Source organism: Amblyraja radiata, chromosome 2 (genome assembly GCF_010909765.2).
Source record: "Amblyraja radiata isolate CabotCenter1 chromosome 2, sAmbRad1.1.pri, whole genome shotgun sequence".
NCBI classification, from domain to species: domain Eukaryota; kingdom Metazoa; phylum Chordata; class Chondrichthyes; order Rajiformes; family Rajidae; genus Amblyraja; species Amblyraja radiata.
In genome coordinates this window covers 52,395,493-52,423,034 of record NC_045957.1, presented here as the reverse complement: position 1 = coordinate 52,423,034, position 27,542 = coordinate 52,395,493, and the positions used below count along the sequence as shown (strand labels likewise).

At 43.0% G+C, this 27,542-nt stretch overlaps 1 protein-coding gene across 1 annotated transcript in view; it reads right to left on the bottom strand.

Annotated features, from left to right (window-relative positions):
- Window positions 1–27,542, bottom strand: part of fam221a (family with sequence similarity 221 member A) — a 42,086-nt gene that overhangs the window by 10,904 nt on the left and 3,640 nt on the right. The window contains exons 2-4 of the mRNA XM_033046439.1: window positions 8,548–8,721; window positions 6,859–7,049; window positions 3,445–3,651 (exon numbers count right to left, since the gene is read on the bottom strand). Coding sequence (XP_032902330.1) covers window positions 3,445–3,651; window positions 6,859–7,049; window positions 8,548–8,721 — 572 coding nt within the window. The remainder of the gene's footprint in view (window positions 1–3,444; window positions 3,652–6,858; window positions 7,050–8,547; window positions 8,722–27,542) is intronic.

The following is a 27,542-nucleotide window of genomic DNA, read 5'->3' as shown; positions in this document are numbered from 1 at the left end:
GTGTAGGGGGCCTTTAGGAGCAGTGTTTTGTAACTGAAAGAATTTGCTTATTTCTTCAGCACCAACCTGAAAGGAACTAAGTACATTAAAGTCAACAGGCATAGTCACATTGACAGCACAGGCAATGCAATCCTTTCCCAGACTTGGAGAATGTATTAATAGAAACATAGAAAAATAGGTGCAGGAGCAGACCATTCGGCCCTTCGAGCCAGCACCGCCATTCAATATGATCATGGCTGATCACCCAAAATCAGTACCCTGTTCCTGCTTTTTACAAATATCCCTTGATTCCTTTAGCCCTAAGAGCTAAATCTAACTCTCTCTTGAAAACATCCAGTGAATTGGCCTCCACTGTCTTCTGTGGCAGAGAATTCCACGGAATCACAACTCTCTGGGTGAATTTTTTTTCCCTCATCTCAGTCCTAAATGGCCTCCCCCTTATTCTTAAACTGTGACCCCGTGGTTCTGGACTCCCCCAACAACGGGAACATTTTTCCTGCATCTAGCCTGTCCAATCCTTTAAGAATTTTATATGTTTCTACAAGAACACCTCTCATCCTTCTAAATTCCAGTGAATTCAAGCCCAGTCGACTCATTATTTAATCGTATGTCAGTCCCGCCCGCCATCCCGGGAATTAACCTGGTGAATCTATACTGCACTCCCTCAATAACAATAATGTCCTTCCTCAAATTAGGAGACCAAAATTGCACACAATACTCCAGGTTCGGTCTCACCAGGGCCCTGTACAACTGCAGTAGGAGCTCCTTGCTCCTAAACTCAAATCCTCTCACAATGAATGCCAACATGCCATTAGCTTTCTTCACTGCCTGCGGTACCTGCATGCTTTCAACGACTGGGTATACAATACCACTTGATCTTGCCTTGGCTTCAAAACAGGCTTTGAAAATCTACATCTCCAAGAAAGATTTTCAGAGGGATGAGATCATAAGATATCATAAACCTGCTTTTCAATTTTAGCCATCATCATAACATTCATGAATGATAATAATAAAGCACTTGCACTAGCTGAGTGGTGGCATCATTAAACTTACCCTTGTTGATCCTCACAATGACACCAAGCACAAAGGCCAGGTTCATTTCCTTATCGTGGCAAGATCAACTATTGATCCTTTCCTGATTTGCCTTTTGTAGTTAAGTGTTGCCTTGCCCTGTACGCACACATTTTAAGGTGACAGAAACCAGCAATATAACCAATTATTCCTGAAAACTGCCTGCCAGCTGCCAGTATATTGCACATGAACTAGTATTGTCTTTGTGCAGGTTGCATTCCAAAAAGCTGTTTTGTAAATGCCCCAAGTCTTAATATTCAGGTAGGGAACAATGGATTAGTGTTCTTGAGACTGCTCACCTAAGCATTCTCAAACCTGGTCAGAATTTGGATAGGAGACAAACTGGAAATGCCAAGTGCAGTTGGAAAACAAAAGACTCAGTCAGTAAATTGAATCCAGTAAGGAGCTCATGTCATGTTACCAGTCTAATACTCAACCAACATTCCCAGCTTTGCATATTGCTTCAAGTATTAAACCATTATATAACAAAGAATGAACCCCAAATCCTAAACCTCTAAGACCTATTACCAGTGGGTTATAACCTTGGTTTTGTGATTGTACAATTTGTTGCAAACATATTCCTGGTTATTTATGGTTCTAATTTTGTTTACAAAGCAAATTACTTTCTCGGCACTATTTATTCTGATCTAAAATAAGCACTTCTTAATCTCATGCTAATGTGCTAAAGAGTACAAATTTAATGATGGAATATTTTACAGCCTTCTAGAATTTTCAAGGCAGCCTGAAGAAAGTCAAATCATGACGTCTCAAACTGGATAAATTATAACGAACGGATGAACTGCAGCTTTAAAATACATTTCATATTCATACAGTCATACAGCATTTAGAAATTAAATTATACAAAATAATATAGTAGAGAAGATATCTGCACCTTGGAACATTTATCCATGTTAAAAAAGCATCTAATGCGCTTTTAAACAAATAACATCTTTTCTAAGCATTTTAATGATTGAAACAGCTCAATAGATGATTCAGTACCATTTATTCTGTGCAGCCTTTAGTCTTCAAAATTGCAACATTACAATCCGATAAGTAAGTAATTTTACCCAGAAAACAAGATTTTAAAAACATTATGAATGTATGAAGGTATATATATTGAATAATTGAGGGTCAAACTTTAATTTCACTGGTTGCATCATGGATGAATGTATTTGTTTTAATCCAAGCCATCCTGGAATACCACTGCACTTCTTACGAAAATATTAATTGTAATAATTTAACTAATTAAATTAGTTAATATTATCTGGTTTTGGCATGCAACGACTGCATTGTAGTATCTATTTAAAGTGGAGCAGATGGGAAGAGGATTCCATTGGTATTACAAGCTTATCTATGAGGTCTGCAGAATAGAATTGCCCATTGCAATGTATGTTGTTATCAGACAATCTGAGTCAACCTGTTACAAGTTACCAGACATCTAACAGAATCCAGAATGTAGACTATTATTTTTCTTCTCTATTTCAAACCTATTGATGGAAGAAATGAAATTCTACCAAGCTATCATTTAGTTCTCCTCAGTGTCTATTTCTTTGTATCTAGATACGCTCCACTGATGTTAATGCCAGCAGTACCATCCACAAATTAACTGAACAAGTTATACCATTGCAGGGTACTTCAAAGCCATTCGAATTCCCGTCCCATTTTCAGCAAATGCGTTTATTTGCTTAGTAACATCACTAGATTTTGATCAGAACTGAAAATTCAACTGCAAAAATTAAACTATTTGAGGAACTCAGCTGGTCGAGCAGCATCTGTAGAGGCAAATGGTTGGTATAAATTCCCAAACTGACACAATGACTGATCCCTTTCCTTCACAGATGCTGCTTGACTCGCTGAGTTCCTCCAGAATTTTGTTCTTTCCTTCAGATTCCAGCATCTGCAGCCTTTCGTCTCCTGTTAATTCAACGTGTTTATTTCCCTCTCTTTCCTACAATAACCTGCAAATCGTAGTATGCGAATTGTTATTTAACTATCAAGGTACAGACTGGACCTCACATTTGTAATTTAGCTGATTGGCATATCTCAGAATCACATTGTGCAGTGTATTTATTAGTTGAATAATAAAATAGCTTTCGAGAGAGTAGAAACAGGGAACTGCAGATGCTGGTTTACAAATAAAAATTACAGAATGTGCTGGAGTATCTCAGCGGGTCAGGTAGAATCTTTGGAGAAAATGAATTACCCTTCAGATAAATAGCTTTGTGTTTTAATGCTTACTTAACTGTGGAGTGTCGTGAATAGCTGTTAAGATAATAAAATTATATAGATAATCTGCCAATTAAAAGTTATAGCTCACTTTATAGTATTTATTTCCCTGCATTATACCATATTCAAACCACTGAAAACACAAACCTATTCCACTTGAGTCAAGCCGCATATATCCTTCTGCTAGTGCATTAAATCCAGTGAGACCTCCCATGGCAGCATAGGGAATATCTGGTCCCACCGATCGTCCTCTTGCCAAACGCTCTGCTTTGGTCTCGACAATCATTGCATGAGTGTATGTTGGCTCAGTACAGCCACAAGTAAAGGGGCTGTGAAACCCAGCACAAGTTGCACCTGGTAAAGAACACAATTTTTAAGCTCAACACATGACATCACATGCAAAAACAGTTCAGAGGAAACGATCAGAAAGTCTACCAATGTACAATCAAAACTTTCTTTAATAAACATAAATAAGTGCGTTACATTTCAATAACTCATCCTGTTACATTAAAATACATTTGAAATAAAGAAACACAGTTGAAATGAACTTATAGAACAGTTCAGCATTATGATAGAAACAATGGCTGCAGTTGCTGGTTTCCAAAAAAACTGGGGTAATTCAGCGGGGTACGCTGTATCTCTGAAGAACATGGCTAGTTGATGTTTCAGCTTGGGTCCCTTCAGACTGATTGCAGGAGGTGAGTAGGGGAAATAAGAAAGCTGGAAGAGAGGAGGTGCAGGACAAAGCCTGGCAGAGTTGTGAATTCACCCAGAGAGTAGTGAATCTGTGGAATTCTCTGCCTCAGAAGGCAGTGGAGGCAAATTCTCTGGATGCTTTCAAGAGAGGGTTAGATAGAACTCTTAAAGATAGCGGAGTCAAGGGATATGGGGAGAAGGCAGGAACGGGATACTGATTGTGGATGATCAGTCTTGATCACAGTAAATGGCAGTGCTAGCTCGAAGGGCCAAATGGCCTACTCCTGCTCCTATTGTCTATTGGCAGGTAATAGGTTGATATTGGTGAGGGGCTTCCTTGTTTCCACTTTCACTAACTTTACTGCTAACTTCCACGCTGGCCTCAAATTCACTTTGACTATCACAGACACTTTTCTCTCTTTTCTTGGTCTGTCTCCATCAAGGAGGACAGACTATTGACTGACATCTACTACAAACCTACTGACTGCCACAGTTATCTAGACTACACTTCCTCCCAACCTGTCCCCTACTTTCAATTTTGCCATCTTTGCCACTTCTGCTCCCAAGATGAAGCTTTCCATTGTAGGACATCTGAGATGTCCTCATTCTTTAGTCAATGTGTTTACCCCTGCTGTCATAGATTGATCCCACACCTGCGTCTCCTCTGTGTCCTGTAGTTCTGTGCTCGCTCCCCTTCCCCCCAGACCAGAGTTCCCCTGCTCTTCACCTTTCACACCATCAGCCTCTGCATCCAACACATCATTCTCTGACATTTCTGTCATCTTCAACATGATCCCACCCCCAGTCACATCTTTCCATCCCACCTCTTTCTGCCTTCTACTGAGACCTTTCAGTCCTGGACTTCCTCCATGGCAAAACTGAGACCACATGCAAATTGGAGGAGCGCACCTCTTATTCCACTTGGGTAGCTTACAACCCAACAGGATGAACATTGAATTCTCAAATTTTATGTATCTACAACACCCCGCCCCATCTTCTACCCCTACACAGCCCCCATTATTTCCCCCATATCCCCCCCCCCCCCCACCCCCTGTGCCCAACCTGGTCTCACCTATTTCTCCCTCCCCCCCCCCCCCCCCCCTTCCACCTACATTCCTTCCTCTGGCTTCACAATTTGCAACTCCTCAATCCTTTTGTCTCACACTTTCTGTCTATCATCTCTGGCCTTTGTCCAACTGCCTGCCTATCAAGAACTATCCGCATCTATAGCGACCTAAAGGGACTCTCCAGTCTTTCAGTTTTCTTACCACGCCCCCCCCCACCCTCCCCTGCACCCCGCCTAAAATCAATCTAATTAACTGGTTCTGACCTGAAACGCCACCAATCCATTGTCTACAGAGATGCTGCCTAACCCGTTAAGTTACTACAGCACTTTGTGTCCTTTAGGGCATAATGATAGACTATGCTGCAGATTAGCAATAACATGGATATCACACCCTGTAATAAATGTGCAGAATTCAGAACACTATTCTACGCCAGCGACAACCTAGTTAAGCTTTGCCTTCTGAGAGTAAGAGTGCTATTTGATATACTGCATTTGGTGCTGCTTTGTTTCAGAACTACTCAACTGTGTACCGTGTAAACTGTCACACACTCCAGCTCTTTCCTTAATTAATCCTATTATGTCAATTTAAATAGAGCATATTGTAGGTTAAGGTTTCCAGACATCTAATTTTAGGATGTGAGGTCATGCCTTTGTGGCTTCCATGGCAATCTGGGTCACGCCATTTTCATGGACTCCACAAGGTAAGACTGTGCCATGCTCTTTCCATGATCACCACATCTAAAATCTGCCACGTTATATTCATGGCCTCTGCATCATAACTTTACAAGAGGCTACAAAAGCCCTAATAATATTGTGGAGATTGGATATCTGATAAAATGTAATTGACTAAATAACGAACCGCTTCTTTCTTCACAAATGCTCTCTAATTTATGATATATTTCTAATGTTTTATAGGAGACTAACATGCAGTAATTAACACATCACTGAAGGATACTTACATATAAAATCACAAAGATTACTGAGTTGCTGTGACAATGTACTGCACTTTGATTTCCTCCTATATACCAAATACATGAGGGTTGGTAGATTAAAAATGATACAAAGCGCTGGAGTAACTCAGCTGGTCAGGCAGCATATCTGGAGGACATGGAGAGTGACATTTTGGATCCTGACTCCCATTTCTCTTTTAGCTTTCTCCCTCTGCTACTACAATCAGTTTGAAGAAGAATTCCGACTCAAAACATTGCCTATTATGTCCTCCAGGGATGCTGCCCGGCTGCTGAATTACTCTAGCACTTTGTGTCTTTTTTTGTAAACTTGCAGTTCTTTTTGTCTAGAGTTGTAGATCAATTAGCCACAGTAAATTTCCCATAATGTGGAGGTAAATAGTTGAATTCAGAGGGAGTTGATTGGCGTGGTAAGAATAAAATTGGAACTACTTAAGGATTGGTGTAAATGGATGAACAGTGTGGGCACAATGAATGGAAAAGCCCATATCCCTGTTGTATGACTATTAATTTGGCACCAGATTCTGACTCAATGATTCCCTTGTTGTTATTAGGGATGGGATAGGCTGGATAGCAAAACTGGGTACTGTTTTGGAATGTCCTTGAAATATGTTTTATACTGCATATATCTTCAGTAACAAAATAAAACCCAAGAAGCTAAGGACATTTTTTACTGGAACCGAAATTTAGTTATGAAGGCCTGTGAAAGGCTCTCTTTAACAACAATAGAGGTAATACAAAGTAAGATTTTAAAGGGAAGATTAGAATAAAAGCGATGATTAAACAACCTTATAGAAATATAAGCTTTTGGGATGAATAAACTATACTTACACCTCTTGCACTTATTAGGTGCCAATTCATCATGGTCGTCTGCATAATGTTTGCACCTGCAACGAATTGGTTGAGTTCCATTCAGTGGCACGTAATTGTAAGAGATACACCTGCAACCACGTGCTCTACAGGGCAGCAAAATTGGACGTTTTGTTGGAATTTCTTTGAAATCCGTTTTGTGCTGTTTATATCTTTAAGAACAAAATGAACATTTCAGATCATTTATATTAATGGTTTGAAAGAAGGTAGCACAATCCAAAAATGTATCAACATATTTTTTTTGTCCATTTCCGTCCATGAACACTAAACATGAACTTAGAATAGAAATCGCTAATGTAATTTTTTTGTGCAATGATTACAACTTTCTGTATATGAAGTGCTCAAACTGATAGAATGGTCCAATTACAAGTACAAACTTCCCCACATGTGAACATGGCCACAGAAATTTGTAATGAATTAAAGGACAAATAAAAGTTTAAATGGGATAGAATTATACCTGTGTCCAAATAAAATCACATCTATAATTTCACTTCACCTGTCGATATCCCATAAGGTGGACAGAGAGTGCAATGTAACACAAGATCATACATGGTTAGATCTGCTCTGGTCACAAGGAACCTAAAGGGTGATTTTTATTTTTAAATAAAGTGTAGAGGTGTGATATTTTAATAAGCAAATCATTTGCAAGGATGATTATGATAAGCAAAATCTTAAAGTAGATTATGCAAATTTTGTATGCTTTTCAGTGTACCGAAATTATAATTTTGTGTGGAATAACTAACAAGTAAGATTTAACAACATTTATACACACTTATAATTTTTTAATTGTGCATTGAATTAGCTATTATTAAAAGTGTGTGAGTAAGTATTGATTTGCTTCACGATTGTAGCATGTGCTGAAGTGTATTGGAGGGAGAGTCAGCAAACAGGGCCAAAAGCCCTACCTCATAATCATAGTTTAGGCTGTAAACCTTTAAAAAACTAAGTTTGCAAGTCCACATGCACCTCCTCTAATCTCATCCACTGGATTCAATGCACCCAATGTAGCCACCTTTACATCAGATAGACCAAGCATAGACTAGGCGACGGTTTCACCAAACATCGATCGATCGATCCACATGGCTTACTAGATCTCCTGGTTGTTAATCATTTTAACTTCCCTTCCATTCCCATGTTGACCTTTCTGTTCCATTGCCAGAGAGAGGTCACTTGCAAACTGGAGGAACAGCACCTCATATTCTGCGTGCGTAGCTTATAACCCAATGGTATGAACAATTAATTCTCCAATTTTAGGTAACCAACCAACAGCACATCTATTTAAACCACTAATCTGCACCTCTTTTTTCCCCCCAGCTCCTCCAAGCTACACCCTTTTCTCTGGCCTCACAATTCACGCACCTTCTGTACTTATCTCACAGCCTTTATCTCTTTTTCTTCTCTGGCCTTCGTGCACCCATCTGCCAGTAGACCCCCCTTCATGCAAATCCAAATATCACTTGTGCTTTCTCCTGTCCCCCACCTTTCTTCCAGCTTTCTCCTCCTTACACTACTCTGAAGAAGGGTTCCGATCCGAATTGTTGCCCGACCCGCTGAGTTGCTCCAGCTCTTTGTTTTTTTTTGCTAAAAATGAAAAGTTGAATACTTGAATAATATATAAACAGCAAAAATGAAAGAAATTTAAAATACTACCTGTGCCTGCAAAAACAGAGTGTTTCTGGGCCAACTAATTTGCAATCCATGCCATTGGGTGATGTCCAGCTGACAAACAATCGATTCTGCAATCGTATTGGCAACACTTCCTTCTTGTATCTCTCATATTCCTCTGGAGTAAAAAGGGTTCCCGCATCATCCTCACCAACAATCCTAAGAACAGAAGAAACCAAGTTAAGTAAACCAAGCAAGAAACCAAACCAGCAGTCTGAAGAAGGGTCTCGACCCAAAACATCACCCGTTCTCCCCTCCAGAGATGCTGCCTGGCCCGCTGAGTTACGTTTGCCCCATTAACTACCTATTGAATTGCCTGCTAACCTTTTGTAATTTATTCACTAGAACACATTGATCGCTGAATCTCACTCATTTGTAGTCTCTCTTTTTTAGATGATAATCTGTTTATTCCTATTACTAAAACTTCACTTGCCAGCTTTCCGCCCATTTATTTATATCCCATTGCAGAATCACAATGCTCTCATCACTACATGCTCTTCCATCAATGTTTGTACCATTCGTAAACTTGAGGTAGAAAAGTACTGTCTGCAGCAGAGCTAGTTTTCCATACAGTTGCTTTACTTCTGTAATGAATTATCTGTAATCACTTGAATCTGAATGTTAAAACCTATCTCTCCATTTGTGTAAAATCTCCATTGGACCATTCAAGAACAGGTCTGCAATTTACCCATAACTTTTTGCTTCAGATATTTGCCAAATGTTACCATAACATGTGCAAGGGCAATCAGCCATAATTTGCATTGAAGCTTTCTCTGCACCAGTAGGTCACTATGATGCAAAACAATGTTCTGAGCTTTATGTCCCACTGACAAAAGATAAATCAAAACTTTGCATGATGTCCTCTGCATTGTGAAAATAATTTTGCATTGATGGGAACTAATTTTCCAGCAATGGCTCAGCCAGATTAAACTATGGCCTGAAGAGCCACCCAATGGCCAGTGAGAGAAAAGAGGGGCTGCCCACAAAATAATAACTAATGATTCATTGTGACTGTAGTGACAGATTTTATATTGTCTCAAGGATTTAGTCCTGATAGTCACTTTAATTGATGACAGAGGATCAGAAGGTAATCTATATGCACTCACGAGCTCTCCACGAGACATTCAATGTCGTCGAAAGATAAATCTTCCAAAAACAGTGAGTGTAGGGGCCATTTATGTTTAGGCTAGCTACTGTTAGCATATTATATTATCTTGTCTAGATATATCTTGCAGTATTATTTTGGACACTTGGGGGTGGTCATTAGATGACCAGAGGGGCGTATATATATATGGGCATAGTGGACAGGGAGTGGCAGACCACCCTGTGGCAGTCAGGGAGGGAGTGGCAGACGACAGGGGTGGAGAGTATACAGTTTTCACCAGACGAGGGAGAACTGCGAACTACAACTCGTATGCAGAATAAGGAAATCCTGGTATGTTAATCTCTTTGTTTGTACAACTATTTCAATAAAGAACTAATTAAACTGGAAATAAGGACGGGAAAATCTGTTCTATTTGGTCTGCGTAAGATCACTCCTACTTACCTTAGTAATGGGAACGGAAAGTTGGACACTGGAAGATTTGGAAATTTGCCATTACATTTAAGTGAAAACTTACTCTATGAGTGAAACTGGAGCTTGTGAAAACCTGGGAACAAGGATTGTTTTATTTCACAAGCCTGACGCCGCCATTCCCGATCAACTGGACAAGGTCACCACCTGCACTAATCTGACTAACGGAGATTGGAAACCTCGAAAGCCGACGCGCAGGGAGAGTGAGTACATACAGCATTCAGCTTTATTGGAGAAGCTATATATGATGAGCTATATTGGAAAACGGCTACCAAACTGGAGAATTGAGAAGTGACATTGAGAATTAGAACAATAGTAGTTGTTTGAAATTTCAGATGCAGGCATACGGCTTTCACATCAATGTTTTAAGGGGATGGTGAAAGAGTATGCCTAAAACTCAGTCACAAGATGGCGATGTTGGACAGGATTCTGAAAAGGAAAGAAGAGTTATTAAATACAGTGGTACACAAAAATGCTGGAGAAACTCAGCGGGTGCAGCAGCATTTATGGAGCGAAGGAAATAGGTAACGTTTCGGGCCGAAACCCTTCTTCAGACTGATAGGGGGTGGGGGGGGGGGGGGGGGGGGGAGAAATACAGTGACAGGGGTTTGGAATTGTTCATGGAAAGTGTCAGAAGACAAGAAAATCGTGAACATTGAAAAGCTGAAATAACTCATGGAATCAAAGGAAAATGAAATTGTACAATCTAACCTGGTTCAATTAATCAAGCTCTGTGATGAAGTCAGAGAAAACCATGAGTTATTGGTGAAAGTACCACTGCCCGAAAAGGAGCTTGAAAGGCAAAATCAGTGGTTTCAACAGAGAATGGAAACTTTTAATGGTTTAATACAAGAGGTAAATCTGATGTTGGACAGTAAACTACACACTTCATAGCTGAATGTGCCTTACAACAGAGTGTTGTAAACTCTGAAAAAATTGGACCGGATGACAGTGTTTCATATCTCAAAGCCTAAATTAAGCCACAAATCTAATTCTTCATCATGTGCATCTTCAACGGCCTCCGTTCGTGTTAAAGCTCAGGCTGCCGCCATGAGCAAAAAGCACAAGCTTGAGGCACAAAAGGAGCAACTGAAAAGAGAAACTGAGCTGGCAGCAACCAATGCCAAGCTTGAGCTTGAGGCACAAGTAGAACAATTAAAAAAGAGAGATGGAACAGCTGGAACTAGAGACAGAGCTGGCAGCAGCCAATGCAAGGATCAATATACTTGAGGCCACAGGATCAAGAAGCAGCTCTAGAGTATTTCATGGGATGAGCTCTTGTATGAAAAGAAACTGCTCAAAGGGAAGCATCAGCTAAATTAAATCCACGTGCAAATGAATACTTGTTTGATCAAGTGCAACAAAGACAGAATGTGTTAATGGGAACTGAATTTTCCTCCCAGCAACAGGTTGTTAGGCCAAAACAAACAACTCATGGAACATTTGTTGGAGCTCATGATAAGACCCATCTAACTCAATACTCTCTTCAAAGACAAAATATACACTCATATGAAAAAGGGTGTGCAGGGGCATGTTAGCGTGTTAGCACTACCCACCCCCCCCCCCCACCCCCCCCCCCCACCCTCCTCCTCCTCCTCCCACCCCCCCCCCCCCCCCACCCCCCTCCTCCTCCCCCCCCCCCACCCCCGTACTGAATGATGGAAACCTAGGTGAGATCTGGAACCTAATGCAGAGGCAAAATGGCATCACTGCTCTTCTGGTTCAACAGAATCTCTCATCTATTTTACCACCAAGAGACATTCCTGTTTATGATGGTGATCCTTTGCAATATGAAGTTTTCATCATGGCATTTGAGAGAGGAGTAGAAAGAAAAACTAATGTTAAGAGTGATTGCTTGTATTTTTTATAGCAAAACACAAGAGGGTATCCAAAAGACTTAGTCCGCAGTTGCCAACATTTGCCTCCAGCCCAGGGCTAGCAAAAGATCTGCTTAAAGAACATTTTGGGAATAAACATAAGATTGCCTCTGCATATATGGTCAAGGCTTTTGCCTGGTCAGTGATCAGACCAGAAGATGTGAAGACATTGGAAGCATTCCCACTGTCCCTTAGAGGTTGTTGCAATGCAATGGAACATCTCACCTATATGGAGGAAATGAATGTTGCTTTCAATATGAAGACCATCCTTCTAACACTGCCTACAAGCTCAGAGACAAGTGGAGGGATAGAGCATGTCAGCCACAGGAACAGCTGGGGCAGTGAGCTAGATTTTCTGATTTGATAGACTTCATGGAGAGACAAGTGAAGATACTGTCAGTCCCACTTTTTGGAAACATTCAGGATGCTAGGCAACTGCAACTGTTAAAGGGTCTACTTTAGTTAAAGCAAGAGAAAGGTCAAGACCAAGAAGCAGCAGTTTTGCAACAACTTTAATACCTGTATCTACTACCATTTCTCAAGGTTCTTGTTTGTTCTGTAATAAAGGTGGTCACACATTGGGGCGGCGTCCACAGATCAGGAAGAAGGGGCACAGAGAAAGGATAGACTTCTTAAAGGAGAAGGGAGTCTGCTTTGGATGTATGAAGATAAGACACAGGAGCAAAGATTGCAAGAGTCGTTTGACGTGATGTGTGCAACCAAAATCTTTTTTTTTTTTTTTTTTTTTTTTATTTAGAAGTACGGTAAATTACAATAATACACAACACATATATCTTAATACATTTTTTGTACCGCTTCATTTTTTTTGAGCTTTAAGAAAAAGATAGAAGTAAGGAAAGTAAAGAAAGTGCGCAAGAGTCGTGAAGTGCAAGAGAGTGTTGGGAAAAGAAAGCCCCTTAGAAAAGAAGTTAGAGAAGGAAGTGAAGTAAGAAAGTAGACCCTAGAAAAGAAAGAAAAAGAAAGTAAGGACAGTCGCTCCATTATAACATTAAACTCCGCAGAAAGACTACCAACCAAGTCTGTTTTTGTTGTTTTACCTCCCATTACCAGGTCCTGATACCATTTATTTATTTATTTATTTTGTGTGCAACCAAAATCATCCTGAAATACTTCACATTGAACAAAAGAACAAAGAAAAGAAGCCGGAAAGTACAGAACAGAATGAGAAGCCAATTGTGGGTAATGCTGTTTCATCACCTTATATGTGTGGGCGTATTGGGGCCAGTGAAGAAATCTGCATCTTCACCATTGTACCAGTATAGGTAAGAAGCCACAAGAGAATAGAATAGAATGCCTTATATTGTCATTCAAACAGCTTGGTTTGAACAAAATTGCATTTCTACAGTCTTAACATTACAAAAAAAACCCAAGACCCACACTTAACACAATTTACACAAACATCCATCACAGTGAATCTCCAACACCTCCTCACTGTGATGGAAGGCAAAAGTCTTATCTCTTCCCTTTGTTCTTCTCCCGCGATCCAGCAGTCCAACTGCGACAGCGAGGCGAACTATGGCTCCAGATGTTAAAGCCTCCGGCGGGCGATGGTAAGCCACGCGGTCGTTTAAGCCGCGCCGGGCGATGTTAGGCCCCGCTCCGAGTCCTTTAAACCCCGCGATTCAGGCGGGAGAAGTTGCCGTTGCGGGTGCTCCGAAAAGCGGTCTCCCACCAGGGACCTGCAAGCTCCAGATGTTCCTGTCCACTGGGTCTGCGGCCGGAGCCTCCGAAGTTCCGAAGTCGGGTCGCAGCCGCGCGCCACCACAGCTCTTCCCGTTCCGAAGTCGGCCAGCTCCGCGATGGCGAGTCCGCAGGCTCCGCGACTGGAGCCCTCAGGTTGGTTCCGGCCGGAGGCCGCTGCCGGCTCCACGATGTCAGGCTCAACAACATCGAGTCCCGACAGGGAAGAGATTAAACGGTTACCCCCACCCCCCACATATACACAGCTAGAAAATAATAAAAACTAGAATCAAAAACGTACATTTAACGAGACAAAAATTTAAAAAAGACAGACGGACTGCAGTCGAGGGACACAGTGTTGAAAACAAACGCATTATGGGATCATGGAAGTTCAACTACCTTTTGCACAGAAAGCTTGATGAGAAGGTTGAACATTTCAGGACAAAAGATCAATATTGTCTTGTGCACCATGAACCCCCACTCTCCCATGAAGCACTGCCTGAAACAGCAGAACCACAACCGCAGCACCTGCAAGAAGTCAGCCAAAACATACATTCTTGTATTACCAACTGTGGCTACAGACAGTGATCCCCTGACAACGCTCAGTATCAACAACACCAAGATTGCCGCCAAGGTAGACACAGGGGCCAGATGTAATGTAATCTCGCTGACCGATCTCAAAATAATTCACAAAAATGAAATAGTTCTGAAAACAAACTCGAAGTTACACCCATTTGGTGGGGGAGAATTGCAACCAGTGGGTACGGTTACACCACAATGCCATCTAGAGTTTACAACTTGGAATTTGTTATCGTAAAAGGGGAAGTGCCACTTCTTTTGGGCAATGAGGCATGCCGTAATATGAACCTAGTTTTCTTCAGCAAAACTGTGTATTAGCTGTCGACCTCTCAAAATCCTACCCAAAAACGACTCGAACAATACAAAGACCTTTTTGACAATCAGCTGGGCAAGCTTCCCACAGAATACAGCATTGTGACCGACAAGGAAGTTATACCTGTTGTTCGTTCTCCTCACAAAATCCCACATGCAATGAAGGACCGCATCAAAGCTGAATTAAACAGCATGGAATTACTGGGTGTAATAGTCCCTGTCAACGATCCCTCTTCTTGGGTCTCCACTATGGTTGCAGCAGTCAAGAAGAACAAAGACGAAATAAGTTCAAGTTCAAGTTCAAGTGAGTTTATTGTCATGTGTCCCTGTATTGGACAATGAAATTCTTGCTTTGCTTAAGCACACAGAAAATAGTAGGCATTTACTACAAAACAGATAAATGTGTCCATATACCATGATATAAATATATACACACATGAATAAATAAACGGATAAAGTGCAAATAGCAGAAAGTGGTTATTAATAATCAGATTTTCTGATTAATAAGGATCTGCATCAACCCAAGGATTTAAATACTGCCATCAAATGGCCACACCACCCAATGTGGACAGTGGAAGACGTCGCTGCCAACCTGGGTAAAGCCACAGTTTTTTCTGTCCTAGATGCAAAGAGCTTCTTCCCCACAGCTATCAGACTATTAAACACAACTTCAAACAAACTCTGAACTATAACAGCTTATTGCACTTTATCTGTTTATTTATGTGTGTATATATATATTCTATGGTATATGGACACACTGATCTGATCTGTATTTATGCCTACAATATTCTGTAGTGCTGCAGCAAGCAAGAATTTCATTGTCTTATCTGGGACACATAACAATAAACTTTCTTCACTTGTCTTGATTCTTGAACTCATTTTGGCAAATGCCACAAGACCATGAATCCTCCATGTTAACCACATTCGCGATGCCCTTCGGACGCTACCGATTTTTACGAATGCCATTTGGGATCAATTCAGCCAGTGAGGTTTTCCAGCGTACTATGGAATAACTCTTTGATAGCTACCCATGTTAGATAATTGTAGACGACATCCTGGTCACTGGGCGCAATGCACAAGAACATGACTTAAACCTGAAACACGTCCTAGATTGTGCCAGGGAAGTAAATCTCAAACTCAACCCTCTCAAATGCAGGTTTCGGGTCGACGAAGTGACTTATGTGGGCCACGTGTTCACCAACAATGGACTTAAGCCAGACCCGTTTAAAACCATTGCCATCAACGAAATGCCAGCACCTAGGGACGTGACTGCTCTATAACGATTCTTAGGCATGTTAAACTACCTTAGGAAATTCATCCCAAACTTCAGCGAGCTATCTGCCCCGCTGCGACAACTGACCCACAAGGATACGCACTTCTACTGGCACCAACACCAGCAGAGGGCATTTGAAACCTTCAAACAAATAATCTCTTGTGCTCTAACCCTCGCATACTTTGATGCCAAATTACCCGTCACCCTTACCTGTGATGCCTCCCAGTATGAACTGGGCGCTGCTTGCCTACAAGACGACGGAAAGAGCTCCAGACCAGTTGCCTATGCCTCCTGTACCATGACCGACACTGGTCAAATCGAAAAGGAGCTACTCGCAGTAACCTTTGCCTGCAAGAAATTCAAGGACTTTATCTTTGGCAACCCGATCACGGTCGAAACCGATCACCAGCCCCTGGTCAGTATCCTCAGTAAGCCGATCCACACAGCACCAGCGCGCTTACAACGCATGATGATGGAACTACAGAGATATGACTTCAGACTAACCAACAAACATAGTAAGGACATGCACTTAGCTGACACCCTCTCATGGGCACCTCGCCCAACCTGCAAAAAACACCTGTCTGATGTTGTGCATAAGGGGTACATGGTTATAATGGACACCTGCCTCCCATCTGCCGGTTTAGACATCCTAGTGTCACAAACAACTGCAGACGAAATGCTAAAATCGCTGGCCACTGTCATCCGCCACGGCTGGCCAGACAAACAGCACCACCTGCCGCAAGCTATCGAACCATTTTTCCCAGTCCGTGACGAACTGGTCATTCAGGACGGCGTGATTATGAAAGGACACAAGGTGGTCCGCTCGAAGTCTATTCACAGCAAGTACATTGACATTGTCCATGGGGCCATCCCGCTGCAGAAATAACCCTTCAACATGCGAAAGGAATGCTGTTCTGGCCAGACATGGCTAACTACATGTTTAAGAAGAAACTGCAGATGATGGAAAATCGAGGGTAGACAAAAGTGCTGGAGAAACTCAGCGGGTGCGGCAGCATCTATGGAGCAAAGGAAATAGGCAAAGTTTCGGGCCAAAACCCTTCTTCAGACTAACTACATTCTAGAGAAGGTTGCTGCCTGCCCGATCTGCAATAGCTTGACCCCGCACCAACAGAAACAACCACTGCTCTCGCACCGCACGCCGGACTTACCCTGTTCCACAGTAGCAGCCTACATCTTCGAGTGGCATGGCCAACAATACCTGGTTTTAGTTGATTCCTACTCATGATGGTTTGAAATCAACCTGCTCAGTAGCCCGACCTCAGCCATGGTCATTCAGACACTAACTCATCACTTCTCTGTCCACGGAGCCCCCCTAAAGCTGCTCTCAGACAGACCTCAGTTCTCCAGTCAGCTCTTCAGGAATTTCGCGAAATACTGGGACTTTCACCACATTACCAGTAGCCCCGACCACCTGCAGTTCAACGGCCTGGCTAAGCAAGCGGCATAAAGTGCAAAGGAACTAATGTAACGCTCACACAGGGCCGGCTCTGATGTTTATCTCAACTTACTCAACCTTCGGAACATCGTCCACGACCCTCTCCTGGGATCTGCAGCCGAACGGCTCATGTAACGGCGAACCTGCTCCACTCTGCCTATGGCCAAGCAACTACTAAAACCACAAGTTTGTGCGCCGTCAGTTATCTAACCCCAGCTCCAACGCTGCCGCAACATACAAAGAAAATACCACGATATCTCCGCTTCAACCACTCAACAAGGGACAGGTTGTCCGTTTGCAATCACTCCGAGGTTACAACCGCCTCGGAGTCATTCTGGGGTCCACCGCGGAACCACGCTCATACTTGGTCAGTATTGACAACGGCATTTATCGGCGAACCCGCCAACACCTCCTTCCGGTTAATGAACCAGCACCTCCAAGTCCCTCACGCTCTGCGAATGCTGCTCCAGCGATTCCTCTGCTGATGCCGGTGCCATCCCTGCCTTCCCCGGTGCCTCAATCTCCACCGGTGTCTTCTCCCCCGCGTTCACCCGATTACTTCCCCAGCGAAGGATGAGTTGTGTGCTGGAGGTTATTATCGTACACGTGCAGGTCATGACTGCAAGCCAAACCCTCTAATTGGAAAATTTACTGGCTATACCTGAACTGTGCATGACCTGTCTAGTTTTATGTGCTCTCATATGCAGTAAAATACTAAATGCCGCACCTTATACTGGTTTGTTATATTTACTCCACTAACCACTATATATGCTTTACTTCCTTAAGAAGGGTGTAGATTAACCTTTATTAATTCATGCCATTTATAACCTTCACCACACAAATATGCAAGCTACCCTTTACATGGTATTACGGTACTACACAAAGACTCTCTCTGTCTCTCTCTCTCTCTCTCACGGGTACTAGTTAGTAAGCAAGACGCCGGCAGCAACTGGCTGTTGAAATGCTCCAGTGTATTTGATGAAATAAAGTTGGACTTTATCATGAATGTGTTTTTATTTATTAGGCCACCAATAAAGTAATCATATCTCAGGTTTGGAAATATCTAATCTGGACAAAGACGATTTTATCCAGCTATCTGATGTGTTCATAACAGATGGAGGAGGAGGAGCCATCTTGGGGAACGGCTGCTAGCCAGCAGCCGTCCGTTTTAATTCGCTTGTTTTAAAGTTTTTAGTGAGTCCTGTTTTTTTTTCCGTAGGGGATATGGACTTTTTAATGTGGGGGGTAGGGGTTAATTTTACTTCTAGGTCCCTACCTGGTCGGTGAGGCAGCTTTTTCTCCGGGCTGCCCGTCGACCCGTCCTCGTGGCCTACCAGCGGGCTTGGAGCGCCATTTCCTGGCGGGGACCGCCCAGCACCTCGGCCTCGGTGGCGGCACAGCGCTGGAGCGCTGGAGCGCTATCGCGGAGCGGAGCGGGTGATGCCTTGCCTGGGTCGCAGCGCTGGATCGACGCGCTGGAGCTCTGGTGAGCTGAGACCGCCGTGTTCAACACCTCCGGGCTGCGGGTCTGCGGAGCGGGCGGCGCCGTTTTCAACATCGGGAGCCTGGGAGCTCCAAACCGGCGCGGCCTTGTCGGCTTCGAAAGCCGCGGTCTCCAGCTAGATAGCGGCCTTCCAGGTGGCCCAGCCGCTAAGAGGACTCGCCCGACGCCGGGGCAAGACCACCCGGTGAGAACGGCCAGGAACATCGGGCCTCCGTAGAGGCAATTGCGGTGGCCTCAATAGGCCTGACTTTGGGGTGAATTTGGGATAGGGACTGGACATTGTGCCTTCCCCCACAGTGGTGTCCATTGTGGGGGAATGATTTTTTGTCTGTAAGGTAATCCTGTTAGTCTTTGTCCAAGATAGCTGCCGTGAAGGGAGAGTGGACGCTGGCGCGCTTTAGCTGCCGCTGCTCTCTCTTCACATAGTGTTTTTGATTTTTGTTTTTGGACTGAATTCTGTTTTTAATTTGTGTTTCTGTGATGTCTTTATTATTTATTTTATTCTGATTATATGTTTATATTTCCTGTTAACCTATGTAAGGTGTCCTTGAGATGTCTGAAAGGCGCCCAACAAATAAAATTTATTATTATTATTATTATTATTATTATTATACATAAGACCATGCCGGTTTCTCAGCTAAACATTCCCAGACAGGAAGAGCTGATACCATGGCCTTACTTGAAGGATATCAAGATTCCTGAAATAGACTCTGGCATTGACCTACTCATTGGGACAAATGCTTCAAAGTATTGGAACCATGGGAGCTGGTCAACAGCCAAGGGGGTGAACCATACGCCACGATAACCCCACTGGGGTGGGTCATGTATGGTCTCCTAAGAGACAACAAAAGCAGGGATGAAAATGGCTGCCCTGCTGCTGCTGTAAATCGAATATCCGTTGTAAACCTAGAGGAGCTACTGATCAAGCAATACATAGAATCATAGAAAATAGGTGCAGGAGTAGGCCATTTGGCCCTTCGAGCCTGCACCGCCATTCAATATGATCATGGCTGACCATCCAACTCAGTATCCTGTACCTGCCTTCTCTCCATACCCCTTGATCCCTTTAGCCACAAGGGCCACATCTAACTCTCTCTTAAATATAGCCAATGAACTGGCCTCAACTACCTTCTGTGGCAGAGAATTCCAGAGATTCACCACTCTGAAAAAAGTTTTTCTCATCTCCGTCCTAAAAGATTTCCCCCTTATCCTTCAACTGTGACCCCTTGTTCTGGACTTCCCCAACATCGGGAACAATGATCCCGCATCTAGCCTGTCCAACCCCTTAAGAATTTTGTAAGTTTCTATAAGATCCCCCCTCAATCTTCTAAATTCTAGCGAGTACAAGCCGAGTCTATCCAGTCTTTCTTCATATGAAAGTCCTGACATCCCAGGAATCAGTCTGGTGAACCTTCTCTGTACTCCCTCTATGGCAAGAATGTATTTCCTCAGATTAGGAGACCAAAACTGTACGCAATACTCCAGGTGTGGTCTCACCAAGACCCTGTACAACTGCAGTAGAACCTCCCTGCTCCTATACTCAAATCCTTTTGCTATCAATGCTGACATACCATTCGCTTTCTTCACTGCCTGCTGCACCTGCATGCCTACTTTCAATGACTGGTGTGCCATGACACCCAGGTCTCGCTGCATCTCCCCTTTTCCTAATCGGCCACCATTCAGATAATAGTCTACTTTCCTGTTTTTGCCACCAAAATGGATAACCTCACATTTATCCACATTATACTGCATCTGCCATGCATGTGCCCACTCACCCAGCCTATCCAAGTCACCTTGCAGGCTCCTAGCATCCTCCTCACAGCGAACACTGCCCCCCAGCTTCGTGTCATCCGCAAACCTGGAGATGTTGCATTCAATTCCCATCCAAATCATTAATATATATTGTAAATAGCTGGGGTCCCAGCACTGAGCCTTGCGGTACCCCACTAGTCACTGCCTGCCATTGTGAAAAGGACCCGTTTACTCCTATTCTTTGCTTCCTGTTTGCCAGCCAGTTCTCTATCCACATCAATACTGAACCCCCAATGCCGTGTGCTTTAAGTTTGTATACTAATCTCTTATGTGGGACCTTGTCGAAAGCCTTCTGAATGTCCAGATATAACACATCCACTGGTTCTCCCTTATCCACTCTACTAGTTACATCCTCGAAAAATTCTATAACATTCTTCAGACATGATTTACCTTTCACAAATCCATGCTGACTTTGTCCAATGATTTCACCACTTTCCAAATGTGCTGCTATCCCATCTTTAATAACTGATTCTAGCAGTTTCCCCACTACTGATGTTAGACGAACTGGTCTGTAATTCCCCGTTTTCTCTCTCCCTCCCGTTTTAAAAAGTACAATCACGACTTCAATGAAAGAACCAGCACGGAAACAGAAGAAATGTCCAGAGAAGATGTGAAGTTCTTGGATATTATGAATCGCTCAGCAAAGATGATAGATGGACACTATTGTCTAGACTTACCTTTCAAACAAGAAAGTGTCGGCATGCCAAATAATTGTTGCATTGCAGAGCAGCTCATACAGAGTCTGAAATGCAGCTTTGGCAAGAATAAGAAATTTCATGATGAATATACATCTTTCCTCACAGAAATGATTGACAATGCTTATGCTAAAATGGTATCAGTGGACCAGCTGAATCGAAGTGATGGAGAGCTCTGGTACATCCCTTACCATGGTGTGTATCACTCAAGGAAAGGGACTTTGAGGGTGGTCTTTGACTGTGGAGCAGTCTTCAAAGGACCATCACTTAACTGCCAGCTGCTGCAGGGTCCAGGCCTTACCAACTCACTCATTGGAGTTCAGACAAGAACTCAGATTCAGACAAGAACCGGTTGCTTTGATGGCTGATATCAAAGCAATGTTTCATCGTCAAGGTATCAGAAAAGCATTTTGACTATCTGTGGTTCCTGTGGTGGCCCAAGGGTGACGTGCAGCACGATCTTGAATACCAGATGAAGGTACATCTTTTTGGAGCAGTGTCGTCACCAAGTTGTGCAAATTTTCCATTCAGGAAGACGGCTGAAGACAACAAAGCTCACTTTCCAGCAAAGGTGACAAACACAGTAAAGACCAACTTCTATGTAGATGATTGTTTAAAATCCATGCCTTCGGAACACAAAGCAGTTCAAAATCAGTGGTGCCAGCAATGGTTGCCTCGCCAGCAGTCTGTCACGTCCCTTCTCTGTTTTTATTATTTTAAGTATGTTTTAAATGTGTGTTTCAATGTTTCTAGGTTACTTTATGTGGGGGGTGGGGGGGAATAGGTGGAAACTTTTTTTCAGTCACTAACCTCAACGGAGATGCAACTTTCTCAGTGTCTCATCTCCGCGCCCCCTGCGCGGCCTAACAACTGGATTGGTGCGGCCTTTCCTGGAGACCGGCCTAAAAGGAACTTCAAGCCGCAGGCGCAGCACGGACATTAACATCGCGGAGCTGCAATCCTTTGCCGAGGATCGCCAGAAGAAGTGGTGCAACCACGGGGCCTGTGGACTTTAACACTGTGAAGCCCGCGGTCTCCAGTAAGAAGCGGCCGACTTGGGAACTCCTTGCCGCGGAGTGTTACGATCCGTTCTGACGTCGGAGTTTCCATCATCCTGACGAGAGGGCCTGAACATCGGACCTTCTGTGGAGGCGATCTGCGCAGGGTTCAAAGGCCCCGACCACGGGTGAACAAAGGAGGAAGATGACTAAACTTTATTGCCTTCCATCACAGTAAGGAATGTTGACTCCATTGTGGTGGATGTTTATGTAAAATTTTATTTTATGTGTGTATTGTGTTCTTTTCACAGTATGGCTGTATGGTAACTCAAATTTCACTGTACCTTTATTGGTTAAGTGACAATAAATGTGAACTTAAACAAACTTGAAATGGCAAGAGACCCAACTTCCCTCTGTCAAATGGGAGGATTTATGCTGTCAAAGTGGATCAGCAACAGCCGTGCTGTATTGGCATCCATTCCACAAGAAAACAGAACCAAGGAGACCAGAGAGTTGGAATTGGACAAAGACAATCTGCCAATGGAAAGAGCACTGGGATTGCACTGGTGCGTTGAAACAGATGTGTTCAAGTTCAGAATTGCTGCACAGGAACGACCATACACAAGATGGGGCATCTTGTCAGTTTTAGGCTCTATACACGAGCCTTTAGGATTTCTAGCACCATTTACCCTGCCAGCCAACTGATTATGCAGGAGCTCTGTAAGGAAAGACTCGGATGGGATGAAAACATACCCTAAACCTTTTCTCAGCGATGGACAGGATGGTTAGCAGATCTCAACAAGATGACGGAATTTAAAGTGGACCGGTGCATGAAGCCCGCAAGCTTTGGTCAAATCAGTTATGCACAGCTGCACCACTTTTCGGACACAAGCAAAAGTGGCTACAGTATTGTTTCATATCTAAGACTGGAAGATGATAACAAAGAAGTACATGTTGCATCCATAATGGGAAAAGCCAGAGTGGCACCATTAAAACAAATAACAATTCCCAGAATGGAGCTTACAGCTGCAGTCCTAGCTGTCAGAGTTGACACAATGCTGCAAAAGGAATTACAGCTTCAAATGGACAAATCTATCTCCCGGACAGATAGCACAACAGTGCTTAAGTACATCAACAACTAAACCAAACGCTTCCAAACATTTGTAGCAAGCAGGATCTCTTTTGTAAGAGATGCTACTGATATATCACAATGGAGATATGTTGGCACAAAGGAAAATCCTGCAGATGAAGCCTCTAAAGGACTAACAGCAGACCGCTTCTTAAGATGTAAGAAATGGTTCAATGGACCAGAGAATGGCAAAAGCTTCACTTGGAATCTGCAATCTCTGCTAATGATCCAGAAATCAAATAAGACATCACAATGAACGTCATTGTCAAGGATCCATTGAACCCCACAAACTCTCTGATCACCTATTTCTCACCATAGAGGAACCTGAAGACTGCTGTAGCTTGGCTTCTAAAAGTAAGGATAGCACTCTTGCAGTTGACTCGAAAAAGAAAGGAAATTCAGACTGCTATGAGTAGCTTTGAAAAAGATCCTGGCAAGCTAAAGGAAAAGGTTAATAAGGAGATGCAAGTCTTTAAAGCAACACTCTGAGGACAGTGTTTATATCCTGAATAACTTCTCCAAGCAGAGAATGCAATCATCTCTTACAGTCAAAGACAAAGATTCAAAGAAGAGCTATCAGTACTAGAAGCTGGTAAAAATGGTGTCATTGGTACAAGCTAGATCCAGTGCTGGATTATGGACTACTTAGAGTAGATGGTCGCCTGAATAGATTAGCAATGCTGGAAGAGGCCAAACATCCTATTATTCTATCAAAGGACCTTCACATATCAACACTGCTGTTACGACATATCCATGAACAGATTAGACATGGAGGTCGAAATCATATGCTGTCTCGCCTCCGTAAAAGATACTGGATTATCAAAGCTAACTCCGCTGCCAAAAAGATCATAACAGACTGTGTTGTATGTAAACGACAACGGGGAAGAGTTGGAGAACAAAAAATAGCAGACTTGCCCCTGGAGAGGATTCTACCAGACAAGTCTCCATTTACAGATGTAGGAGTAGACTACTTCAGTCCTATCGAGATCAAGAGAGGACGAAGTCTTGTTAAAAGGTATAGTGTAATTTTCGCCTGCATGGCAAGCAGGGCAGTACATATTGAAGTTGCATCTACAATTGACAGACTCCTGCATCCAAGCATTACAAAGATTCATCTGTCGACGAGGTCAAGTTTCATCTTTAAGATCAGACAATGGCACAAATTTTATCGGAGCGGAAAGAGAAATGAGAGAAGCACTCCATGGCTTGAATCAGAATAAGATCCAGAGTGCTATGCTTCAGCGAGGGATAAAGTGGTAGTTTAACCCCCCCAGCAGGATCCCATCACAGCGGTGGTTGGGAACTATTGATCTCATGGTTCGAAATCTGCTGCGCTTTGTTCTTAACCAACAAGTTCTGGACAATGGAGGATTGCTAACTTTAGTTTGTGAAGTTGAAGCAATTTTAAATCGATCCATTACCAAGAGTTCTGATGATCCAATGGACCTGGAAGCACTCACACCAAACCACCTTCTTCTGTTGAAAAACAAGCCACCTGGACTCATCGTGAAGGAAGACGTACATTAAATGCAGATGGAGACAGGTGCAATATGACAATAGACAACAATAATAATAATAATAATAATAATAATAATAATAATAAACTTTATTTATAAAGCGCTTTAAACAACCGCAGTTGCCACAAAGTGCTGTACATGAAACTCATGGACAAAAAGTTATTACAAACCATTAAAAACCGTAAAACGAAGGACTAAAAACAGTAAAAATTAAAAGACATTAAAAGCACTAAGAACAGGAGCAGGAGAATAGACAATAGGTGCAGGACTAGGCCATTCGGCCCTTTGAGCCAGGACCGCCATTCAATGTGATCATGGCTGATCATCCCCAATCAGTACCCCGTTCCTGCCTTCTCCCCATATCCCCTGACTCCGCTATTTTTAAGAGCCCTATCTAGCTCTCTCTTGAAAGCATCCAGAGAACCCCGAGGCAGAGAATTCCACAGACAGATGTGGCACATATGTGGCAGATCTCTTTTGGAAACAGTGGACACAAGAATACTTGTCTCCAATCCAAGAACGACAACGATGGTCAAGGGTAAGGAGAAGCTCCAGGTGACATTGTTGTGCTGGCTGATTCCACTGCACCACGAGGCTCCTGGCAAATGGGCAGAATATTGGAGACCATTCCAGATGCACAAAGTCTTGTGCGCACAGTTCGACTTCAGATTAAGAGCAGCATCTTGGAAAGGCCGATAACAAAGATATGTCTGCTCCAAGAAGCTGAGACCTAGGTACAGCAAGAAGATTGAAGAATGACTAAAGAAGATTACATGCCAACACATAGTACATACCTTTTTTTTTGAAAATGTGTAAAGTTTTTAAAGCTCCTTTTAATGTTTATTGGTAATTGTTTTGTTATATACGCAAGACAATTATAGGCCGGTGTGTTGGAGCCATTTATGTTTAGGCTAGCTACCGTTGGCATATTATATTCTTTTGTCTAGATATATCTTGCAGTATTATTTTGGACACTTGGGGGTGGTCATTAGATGCACAGAGGGGCGTATACATATATGGGCTTAGTGGCAGACCAAGCACAGGGGTGGACAGTATACAGTTTTAACCAGACTGGGGAGAACTGCTAGCTACAACTCGTGTGCAGAATAAGGAAAACCTGGTACATTCATCTCTTTGTTTGTACAACTATTTCAATAAATACTAATTAAACTGGAAATAACGACTGGAAAATCTGTTCTAATAGGTCTGCGTAAGATCACTCCTACTTACCTGTGTCAGGGCCGGCCTTAAGCCGATTGGACCAATTGCTCCCAATTGGGCCCCGCACCAATGTTCCGTATTTCGTACGGAAATACGAATTCGCTTTTAGATAGATAAGATTTTTTTTTTAAACATTCGGCATCCGGATTTTTTTTTTAAACGAACATGGATAACAACCACTGCACAGCCATCAGACACAAATTATTTGTTAACTACTACTGTTGGCACTTGTTAACAGCCAGTAGTTAACAAGTAATTATACAATGTGTCATCAATGCATCGATCCACATTCCTCAGTAAATGTAATTGAGTTTTGAACGTATTAATGACACCACGTTCCTTTGAATAAAATTCACGCGGCGTCATTAATACTTGATCCAAACACAATTACATTTATTGAGGAATGTAGATCGATGCATTGATGACACATTGAGAATTTCTTAAAACTCACCATCATGATTGAGGGCTCCGGACCGCGAGAAGGGGCTTCTTCTTGGCGTGCAGGTTAGTCATTCACCTACCGACCCACATTGTGTCGCTCTGTCTTTCGCTCTCTCCCTCCCTCTCACGCACTCTCTCTCTCCCGCTCCCCATCTTGTTTCTCTCTAGCTCACTCACTCCCTCTCTCTCACCCTGTTGCCTCGGCATTCCTGGAATCATTGACATTTTGCGGTAAACAAAAATGCTGGAGAAACTCAGCGGGTGCGGCAGCCGCCTTGCCCGCTGAGTTCTTCCAGCACTCTGTGTTTTTTGTTTGGCTCTGAAGTTGAAGGTGGCTCAGCGGGACGGGCTCTGGGGAGAGGGTTGCGTTTCTGGTCGAGACCATTCTTCAGGCAATCACAAGTACTCTCACCGACGAGAGTTCAGTTCAGTCTGAAGAAGGGTCTTCTCTCCAGAGTCGCTGCCTGTCCTGCTGAGTTACTCCAGCTTTATGTCTATCTTCAATTTCAGAGACATAACATTTCTCACGGGAGGCTTGTAGCGTCTACCCCCCCCTTCCTTCCCAACCTCAGCCTCATGGACCTTAGCGTACCTCCTAAAAATGGCTGCAGGAGTGGGGCGCCGTTGTGTATGGCTGCTCTGCCGGCAGTCCGTCCTTTCACCCATTTTTATTTTTAGTCCTTTAAAAAAAAATGTTTGTTGGAGGTTGTGAGGGATAAGATGATTAAACCACCATCATTGTGAGGAGCCGAATAATTGCAGTCACCGACCTTGTGATGGGCCGAGAAGTTGGAATCACCAACCTTGTGATTCGAACAAACAGTCAGACCTTCAGAGCTGTTGATAACATTGTAGAATAACAAGATGAGGTAAGGAATGTAGCTGACAACAC